This window comes from Ambystoma mexicanum, chromosome 6q (genome assembly GCF_040938575.1).
Source record: "Ambystoma mexicanum isolate Mex_15411 chromosome 6q, UKY_AmexF1_1, whole genome shotgun sequence".
Lineage (NCBI taxonomy): Eukaryota > Metazoa > Chordata > Amphibia > Caudata > Ambystomatidae > Ambystoma > Ambystoma mexicanum.
The window spans coordinates 1,122,663,919-1,122,688,308 of NC_090937.1; the positions used below are offsets into that span (position 1 = coordinate 1,122,663,919).

General features: G+C 46.6%; 1 protein-coding gene across 3 annotated transcripts in view; it reads left to right on the forward strand.

The window, feature by feature from the left end:
• The first annotated feature begins 1,379 nt into the window (after nucleotides 1–1,379).
• CORIN (corin, serine peptidase) overlaps nucleotides 1,380–24,390 on the forward strand; it is a 1,135,185-nt gene continuing 1,112,174 nt past the window's right edge. For 2 of the 3 annotated variants that reach the window (XM_069631714.1, XM_069631713.1), the window contains exon 1: nucleotides 1,381–1,831. Coding sequence is in view for 1 of the 3 variants with exons in the window: in XM_069631711.1 (XP_069487812.1) it covers nucleotides 1,829–1,831 (3 nt within the window). In the remaining 2 variants the exon portion in view is untranslated. Of the gene's footprint in view, nucleotides 1,832–24,390 lie in introns of all 3 variants that reach the window. The other variant, XM_069631711.1, reaches the window with a different exon arrangement.

The window sequence follows — 24,390 nt, forward strand, 5'->3', positions numbered from 1 at the left end:
GAATAAAGGGTTAAAAAAGCACGACGAGTTTGCTGCAAACGTTTGATATCAGAGTTGGACTTCCTCAGCACGAATATGAAACCCGTGTATGAAAAACAGAGAGTCCCCACAACGTACTTCCATCCACTATAAAAAATAGACGCCTCGCTGATCCCCAGTTAAATCAGAAAGAACGCTCCTTTAAATAAGCTGTAGTGGGCACAAGGATAACTCAACTTTCTTGTTGTTAAGTTTCCAAACAGAACACATTTTAAAATATATATCCGAAAGTCCCATCACGAGCTTTTAATCATCTTTTAATTAATAATGTTCTACTTTATTTCCCAACCCCGGCATCAATGTCTTGCCAAAGCATGTACTGTGCACGGTCCGTGGTTAGCAAACCGTGAATAATGTAACACTGCGCAGGTGGCACGCGTGATTTTTTTTTTCTTTTCATATCAAATGTTTTTAGCACAGTTAATAAACGCACAGCGGGGTAAATTCTGCACTGATCTTTAAGCAAACTTTAAAAGTCCACTGGCGCTTAAAAGGAACCTAGGGAGGTAAACGCGACCAAGAGGAACTGACAAACTGAGCTAAGAGAGGGCGTGGCCAAGAAAGCAAGGCGGGGTTAAGGCTTATGACAGAGGAGTAAGGGGCGGGGCACAGAGCGGCCAGGGCAAATAACTATCAATACTAAGGAGCAGAGGAGACTGAGCAAGAATCATTAGGGGCGGAGTACGAACAAGGTGCAGGGCGTCCCCGGGGATAGACTCTGTTAGCTTGAGAAGAAAGGTGAGGGTCGGTGGCTTTTAAGCAGCTTAAACTGGGCGGCTAGCGAGCAGCTAAGTCGGAACAGAACGGGAAATCAGAGTTCCAAGTGTGACAAAAATAAACAGACGTGATATATATGAGCAAAGGGCGTCGCGCCCTTTGCTCATAAAAAATATCCCGTCTGTTTATTTTTGGAGTGGAGAGGGAAGACATAAGAAGCTTTCCATGGGTCAAATTGGGTGGGAACGAAAGGGTACGACGTTCCCTTACTTTTCAGGTTAATCTGTCATCGGTCCCTTACTTTATGCAGCCGAGAAGACAGTTCCAGAACGACACAAAATACTTCTGCTATACGTTTCTTGCGTACTGGGGACTCGAACCCAAACCTAGCTGATATCAAGGCAGTGTACGGCTCCAGTGCGCTGTCTTTCAAGTAATGGGAGTTATTATTTATTTCCGTAGACTGTTTGGGAAATAAAACCCATTCATTCTCAAGCAGCCAAAAAGCGCAGCCTGCTCGCGATCTGCGTATGAATGACTTGAGGCTCAGACTTATGGGAGGGGTGTGTCTGTGGCGGGCCAGGCTTCTTAAGGGGTGCGAAACGTGGGCTGGGCGGGGAAGGTGCACGCTGAGTGGGACAGTGACACATTGATGGTGGTCATTTAAATACATGTTTTCTTTCCTTGTGTCCTCTTCGGTTTTACTGGCAGTGTTGAAAAAATCAAAGTTGGAGGGAAGTAAGGACCCAGATATGGTATTTGAATGGGGGATTGATGGAGAGTGACGGTGAGTATAGGGGCGGGGAATTAGTGGGCAGAAAAAGGGGCGTGGCAGAGGGAACATCGGTCCCTACCTTTTTTTACACTTGGAGCACTGAAGCTTTCGGTGCAGGAGGATGCCGTGGGCGTGAGCGCAGAAAGAGGGGGGGGCGGAGCACCGGGCGTGTGGCTAGAAGGAGGCGGAGCGCCGAGGCTACCAGGCCGATGCTGCCTCAGGATAAGCAGTACCCACCCTCTGCAGAGCTGTGCTGCCCTTGGGACGGAATGACTCCCTGCAGCTGACTGGCAACACATGGTAAGTTGCTACTGGATTTTATTCATATGTGTGGTGTCCCCCCTCCTCATAATCTAGAGCGTGCATTGGCTGTGACAGCTGCAGCGCCCGTCGCAATAGTAGTGGAACTGTGACCTACCTGCAGTGTACACGGTTGTCAAAAGCATCACTAAGGGGCTGCTGTTTACTTATTCCCCGTCAGAATCCAAATGAGTAACAAACACGCGAACCGCCCCTTCCCACTAAGAGCCCATTTTAGTGAGTTTGTGGGTACTCGGCGATTCTAAACTAATGGGATAGTGCAAATAATCAACACCGTGGCTGCCTGTGCAGACAATTAATATTAATTAGTGCGCTTAAATGATTGACGGCTACGTTGTGCAAGCGGCAGCAGCCGAGGAACTAGCTCTTGTCCCGAACACTGAGTATACACTACTGCTTCCTACTTACTTGTAATGTCTTTCAAATGCATGTTGCATGCATGTTTCCTGGGAGGTGCTGGGTAGAATTTCAAAACATGCCGTTATTTTATAAAAATGCATTACGTTTTATGTTGCCAGTGCGAAGTTTCATTTGTTTTGTGCGTGACCAACACGCGGTAGCATCCAGCGGGTCGGAAGTGGGTGGGACGGGTGCGAACTAGGGGGAACAAATCCATGTTGTTTCCTTTTAAAATGAATGGGAGTAATCGTGTTCTGCCAACGCGTGGTCAAAAAAGGTAGCTGGGCTTCCATGCGTCACTTCGACAATAACGCTACGGTCTAGCGCGGTTGCAGAAAGTGTAACAGTGGGAGATGGAAATGTTAACTCTGCGTCCAATCGAGCAAGTGTACCTGAACTAATGCAGTACGATGTTGGCTGTTCCTTCACTGTACACATAAAAAAAAAAAAATGGTCAAAAATGTGTATTTCGCAGCAGCAGTTTCAGGAAAAATGGGTGCCAATGTCTGCTTTGCACACCGCCCTACGGGGCACACGTGGCAACACTCCAGTAACTGCCAGGTCACCAGCAGCACCCAGGAGCATGTTGTAACTGGTATTGAGGCTGGCTGTCCCCATAGAAATACCACGAGGCCTATCTCATCAAAATTCCAGCATTGCTCCTCTCTCGAGCAGTTTCTTCCCAAATGAGATCTGCTCCCCTTTCATGCTCCCTTTTTTTTTGCTCAAATAAAGTAACGAGCCTGGTCTCAACAGTACATGCTCCCATGGCCCCTGCACAACACACTTTCCACGCTGCTCGTGCCCAAAGAGGCATGTCTCATCAATCTATGCCCACGCTCTCCACCATTCATGCTTGTGGCCAAGTCGATTCTGACTGCTGCTCTGCATCAAGTAGCCCTCGGTGCCTTGAAACTGTGCCTTTTACTCCAGACTCACACACTCATTCTAGTATCTACACATGAGTATTCGCACAAACGAGCATGCAAACAAACATTTTTTAAATGTACCCTTTTTTTCTTACTTATGAGCCAAAAAGCCAGGAATATTATTTCACACCTCACACTGCAAAATGTGCGACCTCTTTAAACGATCACATCTGCGCATCCCCAGAGCTTGTGTGATGAACCCATTTACTTAAAATCGTTGTTTGACTAAGGTGTGCAAATGTGCACAGGATTTGAACATAAAACAATCCTCTGTTACTCTTCAAGGGGAAGTTCATTCAGGAATTTTATTGTCCCAATGGATAAATTCCAATGCATCTTACCTTAGATTTTTGTCATATTTATATATGTGAAACCGCCATCTTGTGCTAATCTTATCCATTGATCATCACCCTAAGTTCAAGTACCCCCGCTGCAGTTAATTATAAGACCTGCCCCTCAAGCTGGCATCATTAGAAGCTCAAGCCCCTTGCGACATGCCCTGGCCTTGCAACATGTTAATGTCTCCCATCAGCAACCCAACCAAGGCTGCTCCTGCTTAGCTTCACAGGCAGCAGGGTGGAACCCATCCAGGCTGTAAAGCCGAATACAACCTGAATTTCATTTTGGCACCCTGAATGCCACTAATCGTTTACCTGCCGCCTGTGAAGCTAAGCAGGATCGCTCTCGGTTGGCTTGTGCATGGAAGAGCACCAGGGAATACCAAGTTTGGTGATTGTTGCACATGGATTGGGTTTATACATTTTAATTTAATTTGAGCACGGCTGGCTCTAGAGACCCACTAGCTGACTGGTTAGAGCCTGGGTCTACCCGGGGCAGGGTACAGGTTTCAGCAGACACATTGGCTAATCTGTGGGGAAGTTCACTCAAAAAGCTTATGATTTTAAAAATTGTAGCAATCACTAAGCTTGGTATTTCCCCTGCTCTCTCCCATCCACAAACCAACCCAGGCTGATTCTGCTTAGCTTCATGAGCAGCAGGCAAATTATTTGTGATATTCAGTCTGGGTGGGCTCCACCCTGCCGCCTGTGAAGCTAAGCACGATCAGCCTCGGTTGATTTGCTGAAGGGAGACATTGACATGGGATGAACACTGGCCTTGAGACAAGGGGCGTAAAATTCTAATGATGTCAGCTTGAGGGTTGGGTGTTATGATTTGGTACTGCAGGGGCACTTGAACTCACAGTGATGGATCAACAGATAAGATTAGCACAAGATGGTTTCCAATGCGTGAGTTTCGCATGTGTACATGTGACAAAATCTATGGTAAAATGCATTGTATCAATCGATCTATGCAACAAAAAAAAATCATGCCCTGTCCATTGGGACGATGCCATTCCTGAGTGAACGTCCCCTTTGCGGAGCGCTGAGATTTTTGATAGGAAAGGGCTACTCCTGCATTTTTTGCCGCATCGTTTGCCCCAGGCGCAACTATACCAACACTTCAAGGGCGGTGGTTGGCAAGCATTTCAGATGGTGGTTTTGTCAATTGCTAGTCCGTGGTTCATGTTCATCTGCATTTTGCTGTAATCCCGTTTCACTAGTGACTACAGTTGGAGTGTGTTTTAGATGTCAGTGTGCGGTAGGAATGATTCCTGACTTTGCACCATGGAATAGTGTCACCTGGCATAGCATCCCTTAGCTTAACATCCTTTAGCATGGCTTAAAAAGGCACAACAACTGGAGAAAGAGAGAATATTTTTCGTGGATATAATAAGTAATCTTGACCAACTCTATTTCTAAATTGAAAGAGGTTGTACACAGTGAGTTATGTTGGTCAAGACATGGTAACAATAACCACCTCCAACATCATTCTACCTTGACATGCCTTTTTTGCATCTGCATTTTGTACCTTCTTGAGTCGGATGTGAAGGGTGAGCAGGTCCCTTCAACAACGACAATAACAGGATGGGCGGATGCAGGCATCAAACTGCTGCCTATTTACAGGACATTGGTATAAGCAAACCACTGTCAGAATCTTTCCGCACAAGACGCCGGAGAATGAGCGACAAGGGCCCGATGAGACAGCGGTTGGGGGTTCCCTAACATCAGAAATGCCTTTTTTATCGGCACCTTGGAGCCGTGTTGGGGGGGGGGCAAGTTTTCCCCCACTACCCCATCGGGCCCCCAAGCGGTACGCTACTGCAAATACATTATGCAGTCATTTATATGTTCAGTCAAGCTGAGGTGCATTAAAGTGTACCATTCACCCCCCTTCCCCCCACAACCCCTCAACATTGAGCCATGCATTGTCAGGCAAAATGCACACGCAGGGTATATATTTCGCCTTCAATTCATACAACATGTTGAAATCTTATCCCTTTGAGCAGGGACGTTTAATCTAGTTTCTTCTGCATAGGAAACTACAATGTCCTTATTGGTTCATGAGTGAGTTTTCTTATGTATTGTCGTGGGAACCGAGAGCCTATCTATTTTCCTACGTACGCACTGCGTGCCTTGTGTGTAATGTTACCTTGGTGTATAGCACATGCAATTCTTTAGTTAGTTTTTCTCGCCATGGCCAACAGCTCATTATTGTGGTCTCCCTCGTTGCCAAATGGTTGGGTTGTGTACAATCATTTTTAAGTGAATTCAGCGGCATATTTCTTAAAAGCATAGCACGATAGCCCAACCTGGCCCCACACCCAGTCGACTGCAAGTCAAACTTCCTTCCCATTGCAAACCCCCGTGGACAAAAAAGTCAAGTAACAGGATTTTTGTGGGTAAGAAAAGGCTGAAGCTACCTCATTAGGCAGGTGGTATGTAACCCCTGACCCACTTGGAGCCCAGTAAGGTGGGTTATTTTGCTCAGCCCCTGAGGGAATGAAAGGCAGAGTGCGGACACAGACACCAGGGTGGAAAAAATAGTTTATTGAGTGTATGTGATTGTTTGTTTGTTTTAGACTGACTTGCCTGTACTCTGCAAGGGACATGAACTGCTCCATCCAGCTTCACCCTGGAGATGGATGGACCTTTGAACATGATCAGACCCCCCCCACCCTGTCCATTAGATGAGAACCCCATGAATAAAATAAACACATTGAATAATAACGGAATAAGAGAGAGATGAAGGACAACAGGCTCCCTGTGGGGTTGCGCCGTGGATGTTCCTGGGCTGCGTATGGCAGGGGCGCAGGGGCGGTCGACCGTAAAATGTGATGACAGGCTGGCCGCGAAAGTTAATGTACAGTACTGCCTGGGAGTGTGACTTGCTTGGGTGAGGCGGGGCTGGCCGGAAGACGGTGAAACCCAAGTATGTGTGGGGGCAGAGGTGCGAGACAAAGCCATGTGGCCTGGCAGACACACAGCCGGCCTGGGGGCCAGGCTGAGCAGGCCAGAAGAGATGGAAGCCCTGGGAAGCATATGCCAGCAGTGGTCCGGGTGAAGAGACCAGCGGGGGCCCCCTGGCACGAGGATGTCGCACACCAATGAGGACTGGGGTGGGCCAGCCCAATAACGCTGCTGGAGCGATACATTGCATATTTATGCACGTTTTACATTGTACCGCTCTAATTTAAAATTGTCACATGACTCTGCAGAGGGAAAATATATTCCTCCCCTTGTCTCCGGTTTTTGATCAATATCAGTCTGATTGTGTCGTTTTGATATCTGAGTATTCTAGTGCAGTTGTAATAATCCATGCAATGTTTAACCAAAAGGATGGTATCCACTTTTTTTTTTTTAAGCAACTTAAAGTTGTCATGCATGCTTTGACTTTTTTCACTGTCTTGCCAAAATACCTCAAACTATACACGGACATAGTCATATAAATGACATGTGCACTGTCACACATGTTACATTTATTGTTGGATTCATGTGTCATCCCTATTTCCACTGCATGCTCCTCTTGGTAAGAGTGCAGGCCGAAAGTAGAGACTCTGAGGTCTTTTTAAAAAAAAAAAAAATTATTCATTTTTAAAAATTTGATTTTTCTTTCTTGAAAATGTTGTTGATGAGTCAGGGCTTGGGAAAAGGCCGTGTTTGCCTGACAGGCTGGGCATGAAAGCCACATTTCCTTACTGGGGAAGTTCGCTCTGCCAATCAGGTGGCTGGAACAGCGGCCTAGATTATACAATCACTACCCGCTGTCCCAGCCACCCAAGTCCTTCCCTGGGTTAGCACTTTTTTCCCCTCCCCATTGCGGTGTTGCCTCCCTGCTCCTAAATGTCCAACTTACCCTCCCTAAGACCGTAGGCTTGTGTTATGTTACTTTGACACTTATTTTGGGATTGTGTGATAAATCGTAATGCTAAACCATCTGCAGGCTAAGCAGGCATAATATGTAATAATAATGGCTAGAGAGGCATTTTGGTGCAGCCAGCCTAGTCGTTTCTTAGTTTGACTTGACTTTTTGTAACTGGGCATCTCTGATAAAGCAGTTCCGCTAAGTGTAATTACTTGGCATTTTGGTGCAGCCAGTCTAGCCATTTCTTACTGTGGCATTGTATATTTTTCTGGACAACTGTGATAAAACAACAATGATAATGGTTATTGCTTCGACTGGCATTTTGGTGCAACCAGTCTAGGTATGTCTAAATGTGGCCTGGCATGCTTTACTGTAATATGTTATTATGCGTCTAGACTGGTCTACGTTGTACAGCCAGTTGGACATGTTTTCATTGTGGCATTGCATTTTAAGTAGCAAAGTGTTACATTAATTAAAGCATTAATGTTCCTGTGCACTGTTGGTGACTTGCATGTATTGGATTTTAGAACTGGTTTTACCTTACAAAACAATTGCAAACTCTGGCTTTTTAGCCAATTTTTCTCAGAAACTGTGCTGTATAATGCATTAAAATACATATATTCCTATCCTAGTACAGTGTGCAGAGTACCCCTAAAGCAGCATGTTTGTACATATTGCGCAAGCATGGTAATCTGGGCTGGCCCAGAGTGTGGCGTGACCAGCGATTTGTAGCCAAGTTGGGGGGGTGCCCTCGGCATTGCTCACAGGGGGGCCCCCAAATTCTCTGTTACGCCACGAGCCAAAAACATTAGATTGTACGTTTCTTTACCGATAAATCCCAGTGTTGCATTAACCAATGGGACTACAGCCACTGGGCCTCATTCATCTTCCACCCATGTCAGCAGTTTGGCCCATGACTTTAGACGCTCATCATTCACCTTCTCTACCTCTTGCACTGCTCCCTTCCTCAGCAGATGAGCTCCACAGGACTTCATTCAATCTTCCCATCCTTTGGCTGTACTTGCTCGTCCATAGATTAGCAGCTGTAAACGATACCAGCATCCAGGCCTCCAGGCCTCCAGCCCTTTCCATCATGTCAGAGCAATTCATCCTCTTCATTTCTTCAACAATCACCTTGTCTTGTCCTGCAGAAGAATACACAATCATCGTATCTGTCCATCCAGGCTCCTTTTCCATTTGTGTTGTCTTGATATAATCATCCTGGTATGGAAACGTCTGTCTTGATCTCCATCGCAAGGTTGCTCAGTTCCCTTGAAACTGTCCTCAAGTAGTACATGCTGCTAGATTGCTAGATGACTGAGGCACTTTGCATCTTGCACCAACATCTCTGTTGGAATGAAGGTTCTTGCTGTATCCATAGCATAGGGGATGAGAGAGCAGACATAGCAGCTCTCTTCAGATGCTCTCTCCCCCACCTTTCTCACGTGCTGGTACCCTTGCCCGGACTGGCATATAGGGCAATAGGCCTATGGCCGAGCCAAAAACACAAAATGCTGGTGTGGGCCGTTTTTTTGGTCAAATGTGGGCCACTTTGCGGGCCAATTTGGGCCAGTTTGATGAGTTAATTCACCCTACGGCTAGTAGTGTTGACAAGTGATGCTGAATAAATATTCTTTAAAATGCACAATTTGCATCACACTTCATCAAAAAACTCCCCCTTGTGTACTATTCAAACAGTTTCACAAAAGGAATGAATAGCCTTTTCCAACAGTGGGCCACTTTTTCATTGGTGCCCGAGCCAATTTTAAGGCCCAGTCTGACCCTTCTGGTACCACATGTTGTTTCCCAAGTGAGCATAATTATCAAGATAGGTATTTATTCCCTAATTATCTTCTTCTGCATTCCTCTTATGTCGTTTGACATGGCCAAATACGTCAAAGAAATTACCATCATTTGTACTCCTACTAGGAAAAATCACTGGTGCTGTGTTTTCAATTGGACCATTAGGATAATAAAGACTTTGAAATGTAAGGTACAGAAAAGAAAGCTACACAGGCAGTATGTATGTGTATATATATATATATATATTTAGCAATGAAGTCTAGAAAAACATTTGATGTGCCATTCCAATACTCGTTGAACTTGCGCTCTATCTATAACCACATTATATTCTTTACGAATCATTTTATTTCACATGCTCAATTTGCATTCGTAGTTGCACAATCTGCTCAACGTTTATGCATAGCACTGATACAATCTCTAGAAAGTATGTTTAGCTTCTGGAATTCTCTGCAAGTCCATGCACTTCCTGGTAAAAAAAAATGTAAGGAGTGTCCAATGATTTCCAGTCAAAAAGAAATGTATGCTAACCACACGCTGTTTTATCCTCCTCCTTCTTGGTCATCGATCGAGTCTGCACACGCAGCAATTCTTCTTCTTGTCTTGGTTCTTGGTCAGCGGGTGCTGCAGGGAGGGTCTCGCCTTTGTAGATCTTCACATCGCCCAAATATAACCATGATCTTCTTCCTGATACTCTTAACTGCAGTAGGGGAATCTTCCTCAACACCAAAAGTACCATTACATCTCGGTTCATGCCTTCTAAGAGTAGAATTATTTATAAGCGCTTGGTCTCCAACATACAACTTTGGTTGCAGCAATAATTTGTTTGGTTCGGTTACTGGGCCGTCCTCCCTGTTCCTCAACCCCTCCCTCCGATGCGTGACTTGATCTGCAATGAAAGGAACACTGGTAGTCATACATGCCAACTAATCGTGCATTTCATCACCTAGAGCCTGCGCCACACTCTGGGAATCAGTCCTGACTCTAGATAGGGGCGTAAGAGGTGTCCTCATGCAACGCCCTGTCACTAACTCATGGGGCATAAAATGATGATGGTCTGAAGCTGGCTGATTTCGAAGGGCATATAAGGCTAGGGGTAGGCAGTATAGCCATCCCTTAGTTAACCTGATCTTGGCTATCCTCTCATTTAGGAGGCAGTTGAGTCCCTCGCATATCCTGTTTAATTGTGGATGATAAACCAAAGAAAACATGTTTTATACTCAATAGAAGTCCTATTTGTTCAAATAACTCATTGACAAAATGTGGCCCATTATCGGACCTCAACACTTCGCACACACCCCATCTAGGAAATACTTTGTGCACTGGAAACTTTGCTGCAGAAGTGGCATCAGGGTGTGTGCAAGGACCGTCTTCGATCCACATAGAAAAGGGAGACACCACCACTAACAGATTCCGGGATCCATTACATGTCTTCAGCATATCGACATAATCGATGTGCAAATGTTGAAATGGACCATTTGGTCGAGGTATTACTCCTCTGATTCTTCTTGGTGTAGGCCCAGCGTTAAATGTCTGACACATGGTGCAATTCACAATTAACTGTGCAACGTGTTCCAATAGATTGGGAACAAACCAGTCTTCTGCAATGGTGGCAGCAGGTCTGTCTCTGGTTATATGCACAGGGTAAGGCAACTGCTTGAGTGCAACTTTCCAAAAATGCTGCTGACATCACTGGCTTTCCCGTGCTGTCCTGTTTCATAATGTATCATTGGGGGATAAAGAACATCCCCCTATGTTTCCATAGCTGCTGCTCTTCTTGTGGGGCTCCACCCTGAATCTCTATTAGTTGTGTAATTGACAGCATATTAAACCCTTCTCATACTAGCATCTTTCTATTCAATACTTCTTTGAGCTTCTCCGTATCAAAACTCAAAATTTCAGAAGAATACACAACCCTTTTCACTTCCAAATCTGCTGCTTCATTTCCCACGAGAGATAAAGTTTGTTCGTTTAGTATGCGCTGTGCATTTTACAACCGCTATGGCTACTGGGAGTTGTAGTGTCTTAATGAGCCTGTCCAATAAAGATGCATGTTGCATTGGATTGCCATCTGTGTGGAGATTACCCCTCCTTTTCCAGCATGACAGCCCTGCGCGTACAGTTGATGTCACATAGGCGGAGTCGCTGTATAGCATTACTTCCTGACCTTCGTGGTTCTCGAGCGCAACAATAAGCACTACCAATTCTGCCGCTTGTGCTGAAAAATGAGCCAGTAGTCTTGCACTCCCCACTGCCTCAAATTCACCATTTCTTTTTTAAAACATATTTTTATTGTTTCATATCATAAACCAACAACACATTTAACCCACAAAAGCACCCTCGCAACCACCCTGTCCCCCCCCCCCCCAGAAGAATCACTCCTCATTCAGATCTGCATCAGGAAAGTTTACGTGCTGTATATATCAGAAATTTGTGTGGGCACCATTGTTCCATATAGTCCGACTTCAGGTATTCCAAAACCAGCCCCCATTCCTTCATGAAGAAGTTCTTTTGGTCCTGCAGGTTATGCGTAATCTTTTCCATAGTCATTTGCGACCACACCTTCTGCAGCCAGGTGAATGCTAGTGGTGGATCTTTTTTCCAGTTTTGGGCAATCGTTGCCCATGCCACAATGATTAGACCCATGAGGCTTCTCCATTGTGGTTTATGTAGTTTCTTGGCCTGTGAGTCCTTAAAGCCGCACATCCATACCCGCTCCCCCATTTGGTCGGCCTCTGGGAACATTTTTGATATTTTTGCTTGCACTTCCCTCCAGAAGCCCTTGACCCCCTGACAGTCCCACCAAATGTGTCTCCATGAAACAGGTACCCGGCATCCCCTCCAACAGCGATCCAACGTTGCCGGGTACATTGTTTTGAGCCTCTCTGGAGTGTAATGCCATTGAGTAATTATTTTAAGCCACATTTCTCTGGTTTGAACTGCCCGGGTGAGTTTTGGGATTCTCTCCCACAGCTCTGTCCATTGCTGTCTGGAAATCTCTTCCCCCAGCGTGCTTTCCCATCTTTAAATGTATGTCCATTTGATTTCTTCTTCTTGTGTTGATAAATTGGTATAGTGTGGACACCAGTTTCTTGTCTCCTGGATTGGAAATTAGGAATTTTTGGAATGGTGTTAGATCCTTGGTGACACACTGTAAGACCTCAGGTGTGGTAATCCAGTGTTTGATTTGTTCATATTTGTATCTATCCGCTTCTGTGAGGTGCCACATTTCTTTGCAGTCCGCAAATGTTCTTATTTCTTTGTTTTGGATCATTTCCCCTATTTTCCTGCACCCTGCGGCTTCCCATTTTTCAAATGCACCCGATCAAGACCCGGTGGGAATTGTGGATTTCGATTTATGGGCGTGAAGGGGCCCAGTGAGGTGGCCATTATTCCCCTCTTGGTTTGTTCAACCCAGGCTTCTAATGTGGTTTTCATGACCTTGCTTATGCGAAGGTTCGGATGCCTATGCTGTTTATGCTTCCACAGTAGGTCCTCCAGGGGGGTCCTGGCAACCGCCCCATCTTGTGTCACCCAAATTGATCTTTGGTCATCCCCCAGCCATTCTTTCAGGACCCAGAGTTGTGCTGCTTGATAATATCTCCTGAAGTGTGGAAGTGCCATTCCGCCTGCCTTGGTTGGGGCTGTAAGGATGGCTATGGCCACCCGTGGGGGTTTCCTGTTCCACACATAGGTCTAGATAGCCTTTGACAGAGCTTTAAAGAAGGAGTTTGGGACCGCTATTGGGAGGGCATGGAAATAATATAGCACCCGGGGGAGTATGTTCATTTTCACGGATTGTATTCTGCCCCACCGGGAGACCCTTAGCGGATTCCACCTATCTAGATCTTTCTTCACTTTAGCCAGCAGCTGTGGGTAGTTGCTCGCAAATAGCCCATCCACTTTATGTGAGTGTGTCACCCCTAGGTACTTGATACCCTCCTCTGCTATTTTTAGACCTAGGAAACCCGCCTCTTCTATCAGTGTCCCCTTGTCCCCCGCTAGAAAGAGTATCTCGGATTTCATCTTGTTTATTTTTAATCCTGATATCTCTCCGAAGACCAAGTTCTTTTAGGGTTTGTGGTAGGGAACTAACCGGGTCCTCCAGGGCCAGGAGCATGTCATCTGCGTATGCTATGACTTTGTGGTGTCTGCCCGCCATCTCTATTCCTCCTTACCCCTGCTGATTCCCTCAATTTGATAAGGAGGGGTTCCAAGAATATGGCATATAGGAGAGAGGAGAGGGGGCAACCCTGCTTAGTTCCTCTTGAGATCTCCACCCTGTCTGTGACTTCCCCATTTATTGCAATTCTAATGGATGGGGATTTGTAGTTGGCTTTGACTATATTTATAAATTGTTCTCCGAATCCCATGTGATGCAGTGTCTTAAAAAGAATGGACCACTCTACCCGGTCAAATGCCTTCTCGACGTCTAAGGACAGTAGTATTGCCGGTGTATGGGTAATGCCTGTTTTTTCTACCAGGTGTATTATTCTTCTTAAGTTGTCGTGTGTTTGCCTGCTGGGTATGAAGCCCAATTGGTCTGTGTTTATTAGGGTCGGGAGGAGGGCAGACAGTCTGGCAGCCAAAACCTTGGTGTAGATTTTTGTGTCCAAATTCATCAGGGCAATGGGGCGGTATGATCCCGGGAGGGTGGGGTCTTTACCTGATTTATGGAACACTAGGACCTTTGCCTCATTCATGGAGGGGGTAACATTTCCACTGTCCTTGAATGTGTTCAGAAGCCTGGTCAGGACTGGACTGAGAATGTCTGCATATTTTTTATAGAAGGGGGCCGTGAAGCCATCTGGGCCTGGTGCCTTAGAGTTTGGAAGGTCTGCTATTGCCCTCCGGACTTCTTCTTCTGTTATCCGTGATTCCAGTGCTATTTTGTCATCCTCTGATATTTTCGGGAATGGGAGTGATTGCAGGAATCTTTCTTGTTTCTCTTCATCCGGGTGCTCTGATGCATAGAGTTCTTTATAGGGGAGGCCTTCAAGGAATTCTATGTCCTTAGTGCGTGTTTGTATTTTTCCATTTGCATCTTTGATGTTCACGATAGTCATTGAATTTTGTTTTTCTCTGAGTTGTCTTGCGAGGTATTTATCTGCCTTGTTAGCCTTAATGTAGTTTCTTTGTTTTAGATATAGGTGGGATCTTTCTGCCTTTTTTATTACGAAGCATATCCAGTTCGCCCTGTACATGCTTCAGTGCTTTTTTGAGCCTTCTGGTGGGGTGGACCGCCAGCTCCCCCTGGATGTCTGTTATTTTCTTTTCCAGCGTTGGTTCCCAGTCGTACTTCTGCTTATCCTTAGTGGCCTTTAATGCTATAAAGTGCCCCCGGATCACTGCCTTGAAGGCTTCCCATACGGTCCCTAGAGGTACTTCTCCAGTGTCATTCATTTCAAAGAATTCTTTGATTTTGTCTCCTATTGCTTGTCCCAACACCTGGTCCGAGAGAATATCCGGCGGCAGCCTCCACCTCCAGAGGCCTCTTTCCCTTTCGGGAGTCTGAATGTCCAACCACAGCGGGGCATAGTCTGTCAATGCAATAGAGCCCGTTTCCAATCCTTGTATCTTCCCTATCATTCCCACTGACACCCAGAAATAATCTATTCTCGACATTGTGTTGTGCACATGCAAGTAGTACGTAAACCCACTTGCCTGACCCTTCAGTTCCCTCCAGGCGTCTCCTAGTGCCAACTGCTCCATCTTCTGTTTGAGTTGTTTTGATGGGGCCCCCTGACCTTGAGAACCTCTCGCACTCCTATCCACTCTAGGTTGCCAGGCCATGTTTAGGTCTCCTCCCAAAATTACCTCACCTTTCGCAAACCCCTCTAGTTCCTCCAGGGTGTCTCGGAGGAAGCCATCCTGCCCTGTGTTTGGTGCGTATATTGTCGCTAGGGTTAGCCGGAGATACCCCCCCCCCCCGAGTATGACATTTGTAAATGCGTACCTCCCTTCCCTGTCTACCTGAGAATCTGTGGGAGTTGTCGCCTGTCCCTTTTTAGCAGCTATCCTCACTCCCGCTCTCTTTTCCCCGGCGTTCGCCTGTGCCCAGCCCGTGTACCCTCTGAGGTTTACCTTCTGTCTATCCTGGGCTTTTATATGTGTCTCCTGGAGTAACAGAATATCCGCCTTCTCCCTCCTTAGCAGAGCCTCCACTTTTTTTTCCTTTTCGCCGGTGAATTCAGCCCTCTCCTGTTTAGTGAGAAGAATCTGAACCTCCCCATCTTACTCAGTCTATCGTTGCTGCTGACTTTCCCGCTTGTTATGATCCCGTCTCTCTTCCGGGGTTCCCCCCCTCCAATATCCCCCCCAAACTCCCCAACAACCCCCTACAGTTAACATGAACTCAACTTTCAACCCGAAAAGGGCCCAGGCACCTAAGGTTGGTAGGGCGTTACGCCTATCGCTCCTTGCCCTCACTTGACTCGGGATAAACTTTGCGGGGAGTCCTAAACCCTGCTTCATCCTCAGATCTGGATAGAGTCCTTTCCTGGACCCCCGCCAGGCCGCTGTACGTCTGATATTCCGAGATTGCTCATCTTAGTCTACTCCCGCCTATCCCCAATTTAGATTGGGCCGACAATTTCCGTCTGAGTATTTCTTCTACTCCCCAGCGGGTTGCCCTGAGAGCCCACCCCCATTCTGTTTCTTTTTTTTCCGCACAGTGTCCCATCCTCTCAGCCTCTTATGCGGCTCCCCCTTGGTTCTGGCTCCCCTCGGGTCCATCTCCTCCATTTGCTGGCCCATTATACAAAGTCCTTCCTCGCTGGTGGTCACTCTTCTCTGTTTGCCCTCCCACTCGAACAGAAGGCCAAAAGGGAAAGTCCACTTATATCTTATCTCCTTCGCCACCAGCTCCCTCCTCTTCAATAGTGTCGCCGATGCCAGATCCTGATATAACTGAATGTCGGCCCCGTTCATCCTAATGTGATGCATTTGCCTCCCTCTCCGTAGGATCTGCTCCTTCTGCGGGTAAAATGAGAGAGCCGCCAGTATATCCCTTGGTCTTTCTCCTGGGACGCCCGCTCTTCTCGGCCCCATCCGGTGTACCCTGTCGATTCCAATGTTCGCCGCTTCTTGCTCCTCTAATATATCTCTGAATACTTCTTGAACCGCAGTCTTGAGGTCCTTATCCAGCACTGACTCGGGCATATACTTATGCGGATATTGGATCTGCGGGATCGGTTTTACAAGTCTTCACACTGGATTTCAAGATTATGGGTTAACCAAACTAGGTGTTCTGCGCTTTGCTGTTTTGTCTAGCTTCGTCGTCAACATTTTGCACTATTCTCTCAATGGTGTCTGTCCTTTCCTCCAGCTTGGCTACATCTAATTTCAATTCCTGGACTGCCTGTCTCATATCGTTCCTCATTGAGGTAAATTGGTCTTGCACTGTTGACATGAACTTGTCTTGCAGCTCCACGAACCAGGCATGCATGTCATCTTTTGACGGGGAGAGATTGCACTGGTTCGGGGGGGTGAGATCCGTTGTGGCTTCTTCTGACGATCTGTCCCTTGAGGATGCCATGGCCTCCGACGACCACATGTGGAGTTAATTGGAGTCTTGTCAGGGTGGCTGCGTCGTCGCTTGAGATGCGCCCCCCTTCCCTTTCGCCCTAGACATTTTCCCAGATGATGGAAGTCCAGTTATGACTCTGAACGTCTCTTGAGGGGTTGTGGTGCGGCGCCTGCAGTATCTCCCCGTGGCGTCTCTGGTTATGGGATTGATCAGGGAGGGTTCACTCCAACCACCTATTGCATGTGGTGGGGGGGCGCAGAATGACTGTTCGTGGCGTTGATTTACTGTGTGGAGAGTGCTCTGTCACTCCCGGTCACTCTCCCTCTATGCAGCTTGCTCGGTGTTGTTTTGGGGTCCGCTTCCAACCCCCCTTGAAGCCGCTCCCTCCTTCCGTGCTGTGATGTTTGCCAGATGCTGGGGGCGGTGTGGGGGGCAGCTGTCACGCCTGTGTCGTGCGTATGACCGGGGACAGGTGTCCGGGAAGAGGTGCTCTTATGTGGGGTTGGTAGAGGGAGGGAAGCCTTGCTCGCGCTCTCACCTCAGTCTCTGCTGCTCCTTTCCTCCGTGGCCCTCCTTCTCGCCGATCTCCTGTGTGTCTCACGTGGCCTCGGCGGGATCTTCCGCCCATCCCACAGGCGCTAGGGTCCCCGGTGGGGATCCGATGGGGGCCCGCTTGCCGCCTATCCCGCTCCATAAGCTGGAGATCACTTCTCTTCCACGCCGCTTATCCACGCCGCTTATGTGAGGGGGAGGGCGGTGCCCTCGCACTAGCCCTGGCGCCCCCTCTGCACCCGCGGTTGTTTTGCCAATGTGGGCACGGGGTGTCTGCGGTCGTCGGTGTGTTATCCCCCTTGGCGCTTCTCCCAGGGAGAAAGTCTGGAGGTCATGCGCCGCCTCCTGACCCTCTGGGCGGTCCTCCCGGCAGCCTTTCCCGGGAGTCTGCTGTACTTTCCCTCAATGGGTGAGGGGCCCTGCTTCTCTCGGCGGTGATATCAGCCCAGGGGGTTCTCGTTGCGGGAATTCACGCTGCTCTTGTGCCCGCTGCTTCTGGGGAGTTGCAGGTGGGGATCCGATGCGGAAACTCTCGGATTTCGCTATTTACTGTGCTTTATTGTTGGCGGCCCGGCGGGAGCGCCGCTCAGACGCGACCTCCACTGCCGGCGGCCATCCTGGAATGAAAGTTCACCATTTAATCTGTGTTTTACAACTGCAGAGTCTGAATGCCTCTCCCCGCTAGTTTGGTCAATTTTCAAAGCAACATCAATAGAGAATCTCCCCTCCTGCTACAGCATTTTCTTTCACCCGGGGTGTATCATCATAAAAGTCAACATAATTTGAACAGTCATGCACATGATCCCTTTCTTCTACAGGTTCAGCTACAAACGTGGCTGGGTTCACTATTTTACACCTCCAGTATTTTAATGGCTGGATTAGAGATCATCACCTCGTGTGCAGATGCACTTTGTGATGTCAATGTACCTTTTGGGTTTCACTGAAATGGCAAACAAGGCGTGTTCCTCATATAAAGTCATGGAACAGCCCATGGTAATACTTGTGGACTTCTCATTTGCAAATGTGGCAGCAGTCAAAGATTGTTCGCATGGAAAGTGTCCTCTCATAACTGGATCTAGAATCCCACTGTAATACGCCAAAGGTTTATACCCTAGGGTTGTTCTTTGTGTGAGTACTGCTGTCATAACTGACCCATTGGTGTGGAAAACAAATACAATTCTTCACTATAATTGGGAATTCCTAAAACTGGAGCCGTACAGATCGCTCCTTCCTCCATTTCTTCAGTCCATTCTATCTTTTCCTTACCAACTTGTGCTTGCAAATGTGGTTTAGTATATGTGCTGCAGTCGAACACCCAGGTCCTGCCTAGAAATTGCTGCATTTGTCTGACTGTATTTGGCTTTGGTGTGTTCATGATAGCCTCAGCTCTTTCAGGTGTCACTTTTCTTCCTTCATGTGAAATTACCTGGTCTATGTACAACACCCCTTCCTGGCAATACTGTAATTTCTCCTTATCTACCTTGCATCCCTGTCTGCCAATATAGTCATTAACTGGACAGTCTTGTCTACATTCATCCTCTGTTTTACTGCAGATGAATATGTCATCTACGTACTGAATTACCACAATCTTGAGTTCAATGTTGCCTAAATCCAGCTGTAGGACCCTGTTGACAGGGACTCACAGTACCCTTGAGGTAAACGAGTATGTTTTAGTCTCTTTTGTCTGAATCTAAAGGAAGTAAGGTCTTGTGAATCTTTTTGCAACAGTATTGAGAAAAAAGCTTTTTTTCAAATCAATCTTCGTGAAATACATAGCTTCAACTGGGATGCTACACAATATTGTCACAGGATTCGGAACTAATGGAAATTCTGCTTCTATAATCTGAAATGAGGGCGCAAGTCCTGGATAAATCTCCATACCCCCCCCTTTTGATTTTTTTGTATCCAATACACTGCAGTATTGCCCAGGGATGCCGATGGCACTAGGATTCTCTGATTCATCAATGCTGAAATCGTTTTAAATATGCCTTCATCAGCTTTTTGAGACATAGGCTACTGTTTGCTCATGGTAAAATTGCTCCTGGCAATTTGCGGTACCGTAATTAACACCTTCCCCATTCCCATTATGCCCTATGGGGGCAAAAATGGGAATGGGGAAGAGCCTTGGTGAATGGGGAATTACCGCCCCCGCTCACCTTGGAGTAGGGCGGTAATTCCGCCATCCACCAAGGCAGACACGGTAAAATACTGGCGGCAACCATGGCGCTAATAGCGCCATGGTTACCGCCTACCGTGTAATGAGGCCCAATACCTTTTGTGATCACCTTCCTGTTTCCCTATAATCATTTATAGCAAGAAGGATTATCTCCTCTTCTCCAATTATATTACCCCATGCAGGGTTTAAGACATCACCTTACACAGTCCTGACTGTGCGTATTTTCTCTCTTAATATTCCGACTGGAATTTGAGACTTCTTCGTCTATCTCCCTTGAAATAGGATTACTTGGGTGTTCTACACAATTTCCCATTAACCAAAAATATCACGATTCTGCTGGTTTATGTTGCCATTTCCGTTCGTCTACTTGTATCCGTTTAATCAACAGGCTTTCGGTATCGAGTCCTCCACCAATCCGACCACTTCGCTTTCCTTCCGCAGAGCGCCCGTGGAAACCGAGCAGGGATTTCTTCAAAAGAGGGCCCTGTCCACTGTATCGGTTCTTCTTCAAAGGTTATTTCTATCAGCCGCTCTCCACAGGAAACTCCACGATCTTCCAGCTAATGGCAGAGGATGCCTGATCATCCAAAACTGTAAAGTCAAACAAGTTTAGATCTGAAACCATCCGCACTGCTACCACATGAGCTTACGGCCCTTGGAATGTGCTTTTGTTACTGGATGCGATTACACCAGAATAATTCTGAGTCCAAATAACCAGACAAACTCAAGAAGATGGCAAGTTACTGTTTTATTAACCAGTATCTAAACCAGGGAGGTTACAACTAACATCAACGGACGTACGCTCAGGCTCAATACAATTTATGTACTTCATTATGCGTCAGAGTGACGTCACACTACGTGGCAATAGTGAAAAACCTATCAAGGGTCGCGATTGGTTAAGGGCAACCTCTCGATATACAATCATGTAGGAGCTAGGATTGTTATTGGCTGTCCTTATCAGGTGGACAGCTTATGCCTACCTCTTCATACATGTCATTTTAAGACAAATCAGATACACCATGTTTCATTGGTTTCTTAAACTATAAGGTCCTTCATTATACAGACTAATACAATTGGTTTGGCATGCTTGCGACGTGTCTGAAACATTCTGTTCATTTAGCAACACATAAACCAAGACCCAGGTGCAGTGAATTGGGACATGAAGCTACCTACTCACTCAACTAGCCCAGCATCTCTCATTACCCATGACTTCTGCCATGAAATTGTCTTTGTGCATGGTCTTGCAGCATATTCTCATCCTGGGAATGCACAGGAGTGAGGGTACTCGCTATCGTGTCTGGAACTCAAGTTCAAACTCAATTTTATCCTTGACTCACGTAACAAGAGACCATGATTCTGTTTGTTCTGCCTGTAGATTTTAAATGCTTTAAACAAATTAAAACTTGGCATCCTTTTTGTTCTTTCTTGCACCTTAACGTGAGAGGATTGATCCTCCACACATTCGTTCTTCTTCGGAATAGATAGCTGACCACGATTTCTAAGATCTGGACTTCAGGCCAGACAGCCTCGCCATGCAGCTTCGCCAACCTCTAATTCTACTGTGACACAATTTTTCATTCCCCTTTCATTGTTTCTGGCTTATTTCATGATACCAATGTCCAGTTTCTATACAATGGCAGCTTTGCCTGCATTCTATTCACTACTTATAGCTAGCCTATACGATTACTTGATCTATCTTGCGTTTCAATGTCTGCACATTCATTAAACTTCTGTTTTCTGGAACACTTTAACAAGTAATCTTCTTTTCCACTTTGATAGTTCACTCGATTCTTTGACTTCATCATTTGTCGTCTAGAATCCATACATTGTCTTCATTGAGTAGCTCGGGATGTCGTGCACTTTTTCTTATGTCATCAGTTCATCTTTTTAGCTTTTTCTCATATTCCTTCAGGGAGTTCCTCCTGGAGGCTGTCATTACCTTGTGGGTACATTCATATGGTTGTCTCAATGGATATCTCTTTGCGGTATTGGTACGATTGCTCGTGTCAGACAGGGTACAGTCCCGTGTCTCCAATACAGGGGAGGTAGGGTCGCGGGTTCTCCTGCATATGTATACATCTGTCCTCTACACCTCTTCTTTGTAATTTTTGGAGCACCCATGGAGTCCATTCATCTTCAGAAAAAAAAATGTTTTCTCGCATGTTTTTCTCTTTTGTGTGTTGGATAAGAGTGAGGTTTTTTTCTCATGGTGGGTCATTGCCAATTCCATTTGCCCCTGCAATACAAGAAAAGGGATCCATCATTTCTGACTTTAGTGACCAGTTGGAGTCTGCCAGCAGTGTGGCCGCTCGATATATAGACGTGCCCGCCATCCTCTGCCAATAAGTGGCTGCACATCGCACTGGGTTGCAGCCCTCTGTGTCAGGGTTGGGGGTGGTGCCTGTGCGCTCAGTGACAATGTTTCTGTCAGTTGATCCAACATCATGGATGGGGAGGTCAGGGAGGCCAGGGTAATGCCGCAGCAGCTGCTATGGCTGCCCCAGTTGATGTACTATTGCCCCGTCAACAATGGTCCCTTGCACCATTGCCGGAGTTTGATGTATCTAGTGCTCCGATGAGCCTGGGCCCAAGATGGAACCTGTGGAATGAACGTCTAGTGATGTATTTCAGAGCCACAGGGGAGGTGAATGATTAGACAAAGATGTCGACTTTAATTTATGCAGCAGGACCGGCAGTTCATAAAATATTCAAGACTGTACAATTTGAATGACTCACATACAGCCAAAAATGCTTTGAGAGAGTACTTCATGCTACTTGTCAATCTGGACAATGAGAGATTAGTCATGTGTAATGCCAAACAGAAGGATGAGGTGGCGATGGACACATTTCATGACCGGTTGAGACAGCTAGCATCCACATGTGCCTAGGACAATGAAGAAAGCATGATAACCCAGCACCTCATTCAGGGGTGCGCCTCCTGAAAAATACAACACCAAGTGTTGAGTGAACCAGGATTAACCCTAACGTACATACTGAAATGGGGCTCTCAGATTAGCTGGCAGACATACGTGCGTCTAAAATGGATGCGTCAATTCGAATATTAAAACTAGACGAGGTATGTGCAATAGGGCGTCAACAAGGTGCTAGAGGGGCACAAAGGAGTGCAGGTCCACTAAAAGATAAAGGCTCAGAACCATCTGCACCATGTCTCCAAGGGCCGGACATGCAGTAGGTGTGGCAATCCCAACTATTTTGCACGCATGTGGCGTGCACCCATCCGGGTGTTGTTGCAGATGCTACCAGTCAGAATGGCTCTGCCTGTCCAGAGGCGCCCTCAAAATGTGGCTCTGATGGATCAGGAAGGGGACCAGAGTGTGCAAGTGGTAGATGAAGCTGAGGAGGAAAAGTCAACTTGTGCAAACTGAGTGTGAAAAAAGAGACAGCAGCCGAGATGTGTGGTCAGGCTCAACGGGTCCGAGGTCCCTCTGTTGGGAGCATCCGTGAATGTGATGGGGTTGAAAAACTATGAGACATTGCCTGATCCTCCAGTTTACAACGAAGGGTCACATCTTCACGTTCAGTGGGGATGAGGCCATACCAATGTTGGGGGCGTTTGTCTCGCAAGTTGGGCATGGAACAAACTCCATCAAGGCAAGATTTTGTTTGTTATGGACATCCGTGACAATACTTTACTGAGCTATGCGGCAGCACAAGCATTAACAAATTGTGAGCTTTGCCTACAGCATCTATGTTGAGGATGTCCAGACAGTATTAGAGAGATTTGCCAATTGTTGCCTTGGTATTGGGAGATTGGTGGGTGAATCTGTCAGGCTCCACATTAATAACTCGGTTCTCCCAGTGGCCCTTAAACACAGGAGAATCCCATCCCATTCCATCTGAGGGAGCAAGTGGACAAGGAACTGTATCTGGTAGTTCAGCTGGACATCACTGAAAAGGTGGCCGGCCCAACAACATGGGTGTCTCCAATTGTGGTGGCAAGGAAACCGAAACAGCCAGACTCTATCAGAATTTGTGTTGATATGCATTTGCCAAACAAAGCCATTAAAAGGGAACACCACCCAACGCCCACTATTGATGACTTTGTTGCGGAGCTTCAGTGGGCCATATTCTTCTCTGAACTCGACTTAAGGGTCATCAGGTCATACTCCATCCTGAGTCGAGATACATCACCACATTTACCAAGCACAGAGGATTAGAAGCAACTCTGTTTTGTGGTATCTTCTGCATCAGAAGGGTTTCAAAATGTCATCACAGGAGTATTGGCAGACCTGATGGTGTCCTGAACATTAGTGATGACATCCTCATGTTTGCAAGCTCGGGAGTGGAACACATGGGGTGACTGGCCAAGACTCTGGAAAGGATAACATCACTAGGGTTTACTCTACACAAAGATAAATGTGAGTTCTTCAAGACCAGCATTGACTTCTTTGGGTTTGTTTTCCAAGAGGGTCGTGTGTTGCCAGACCCAGGGAATGTCAATGACATTAAAACTTCCAGAGACAGTGTCAGAGGTACATAGCTTCCTGGGGATGGTGACTTATTGTGGACGATTCATCAGAAACCTTGCCACCCTGTCAGAGCCGCTTAGTAATCTGACAAAGAAAGACATGGTGTGTCCGTGGCACCCACTGGAACAGGCTGCATTTGACAAGGTCAAGGAGGCCCTTACAGAAAATGATGCCATGGAATTCTTTGATCCATCTTTGGCATCAGAAATTGTCGTCGCTGCAAGCCTGTGATCTCAGAGCTGTACTAACTCAGCAGAATGCAAATGGGAACGTGAAGCCGGTGGCATTCGCTAGCCTAGCCCTGTCAGAGATGAGCAACAATACTCTCAAATTAAGCGAGAGGCTCTGGCGGTTCTTTGGGGATGTCGACATTTCCGTTTATACATTCTGGGAAGACCAGTAACTGTAGTCGCTGACCAAAAACCTTTATTTATATATATATATATATATATATATATATA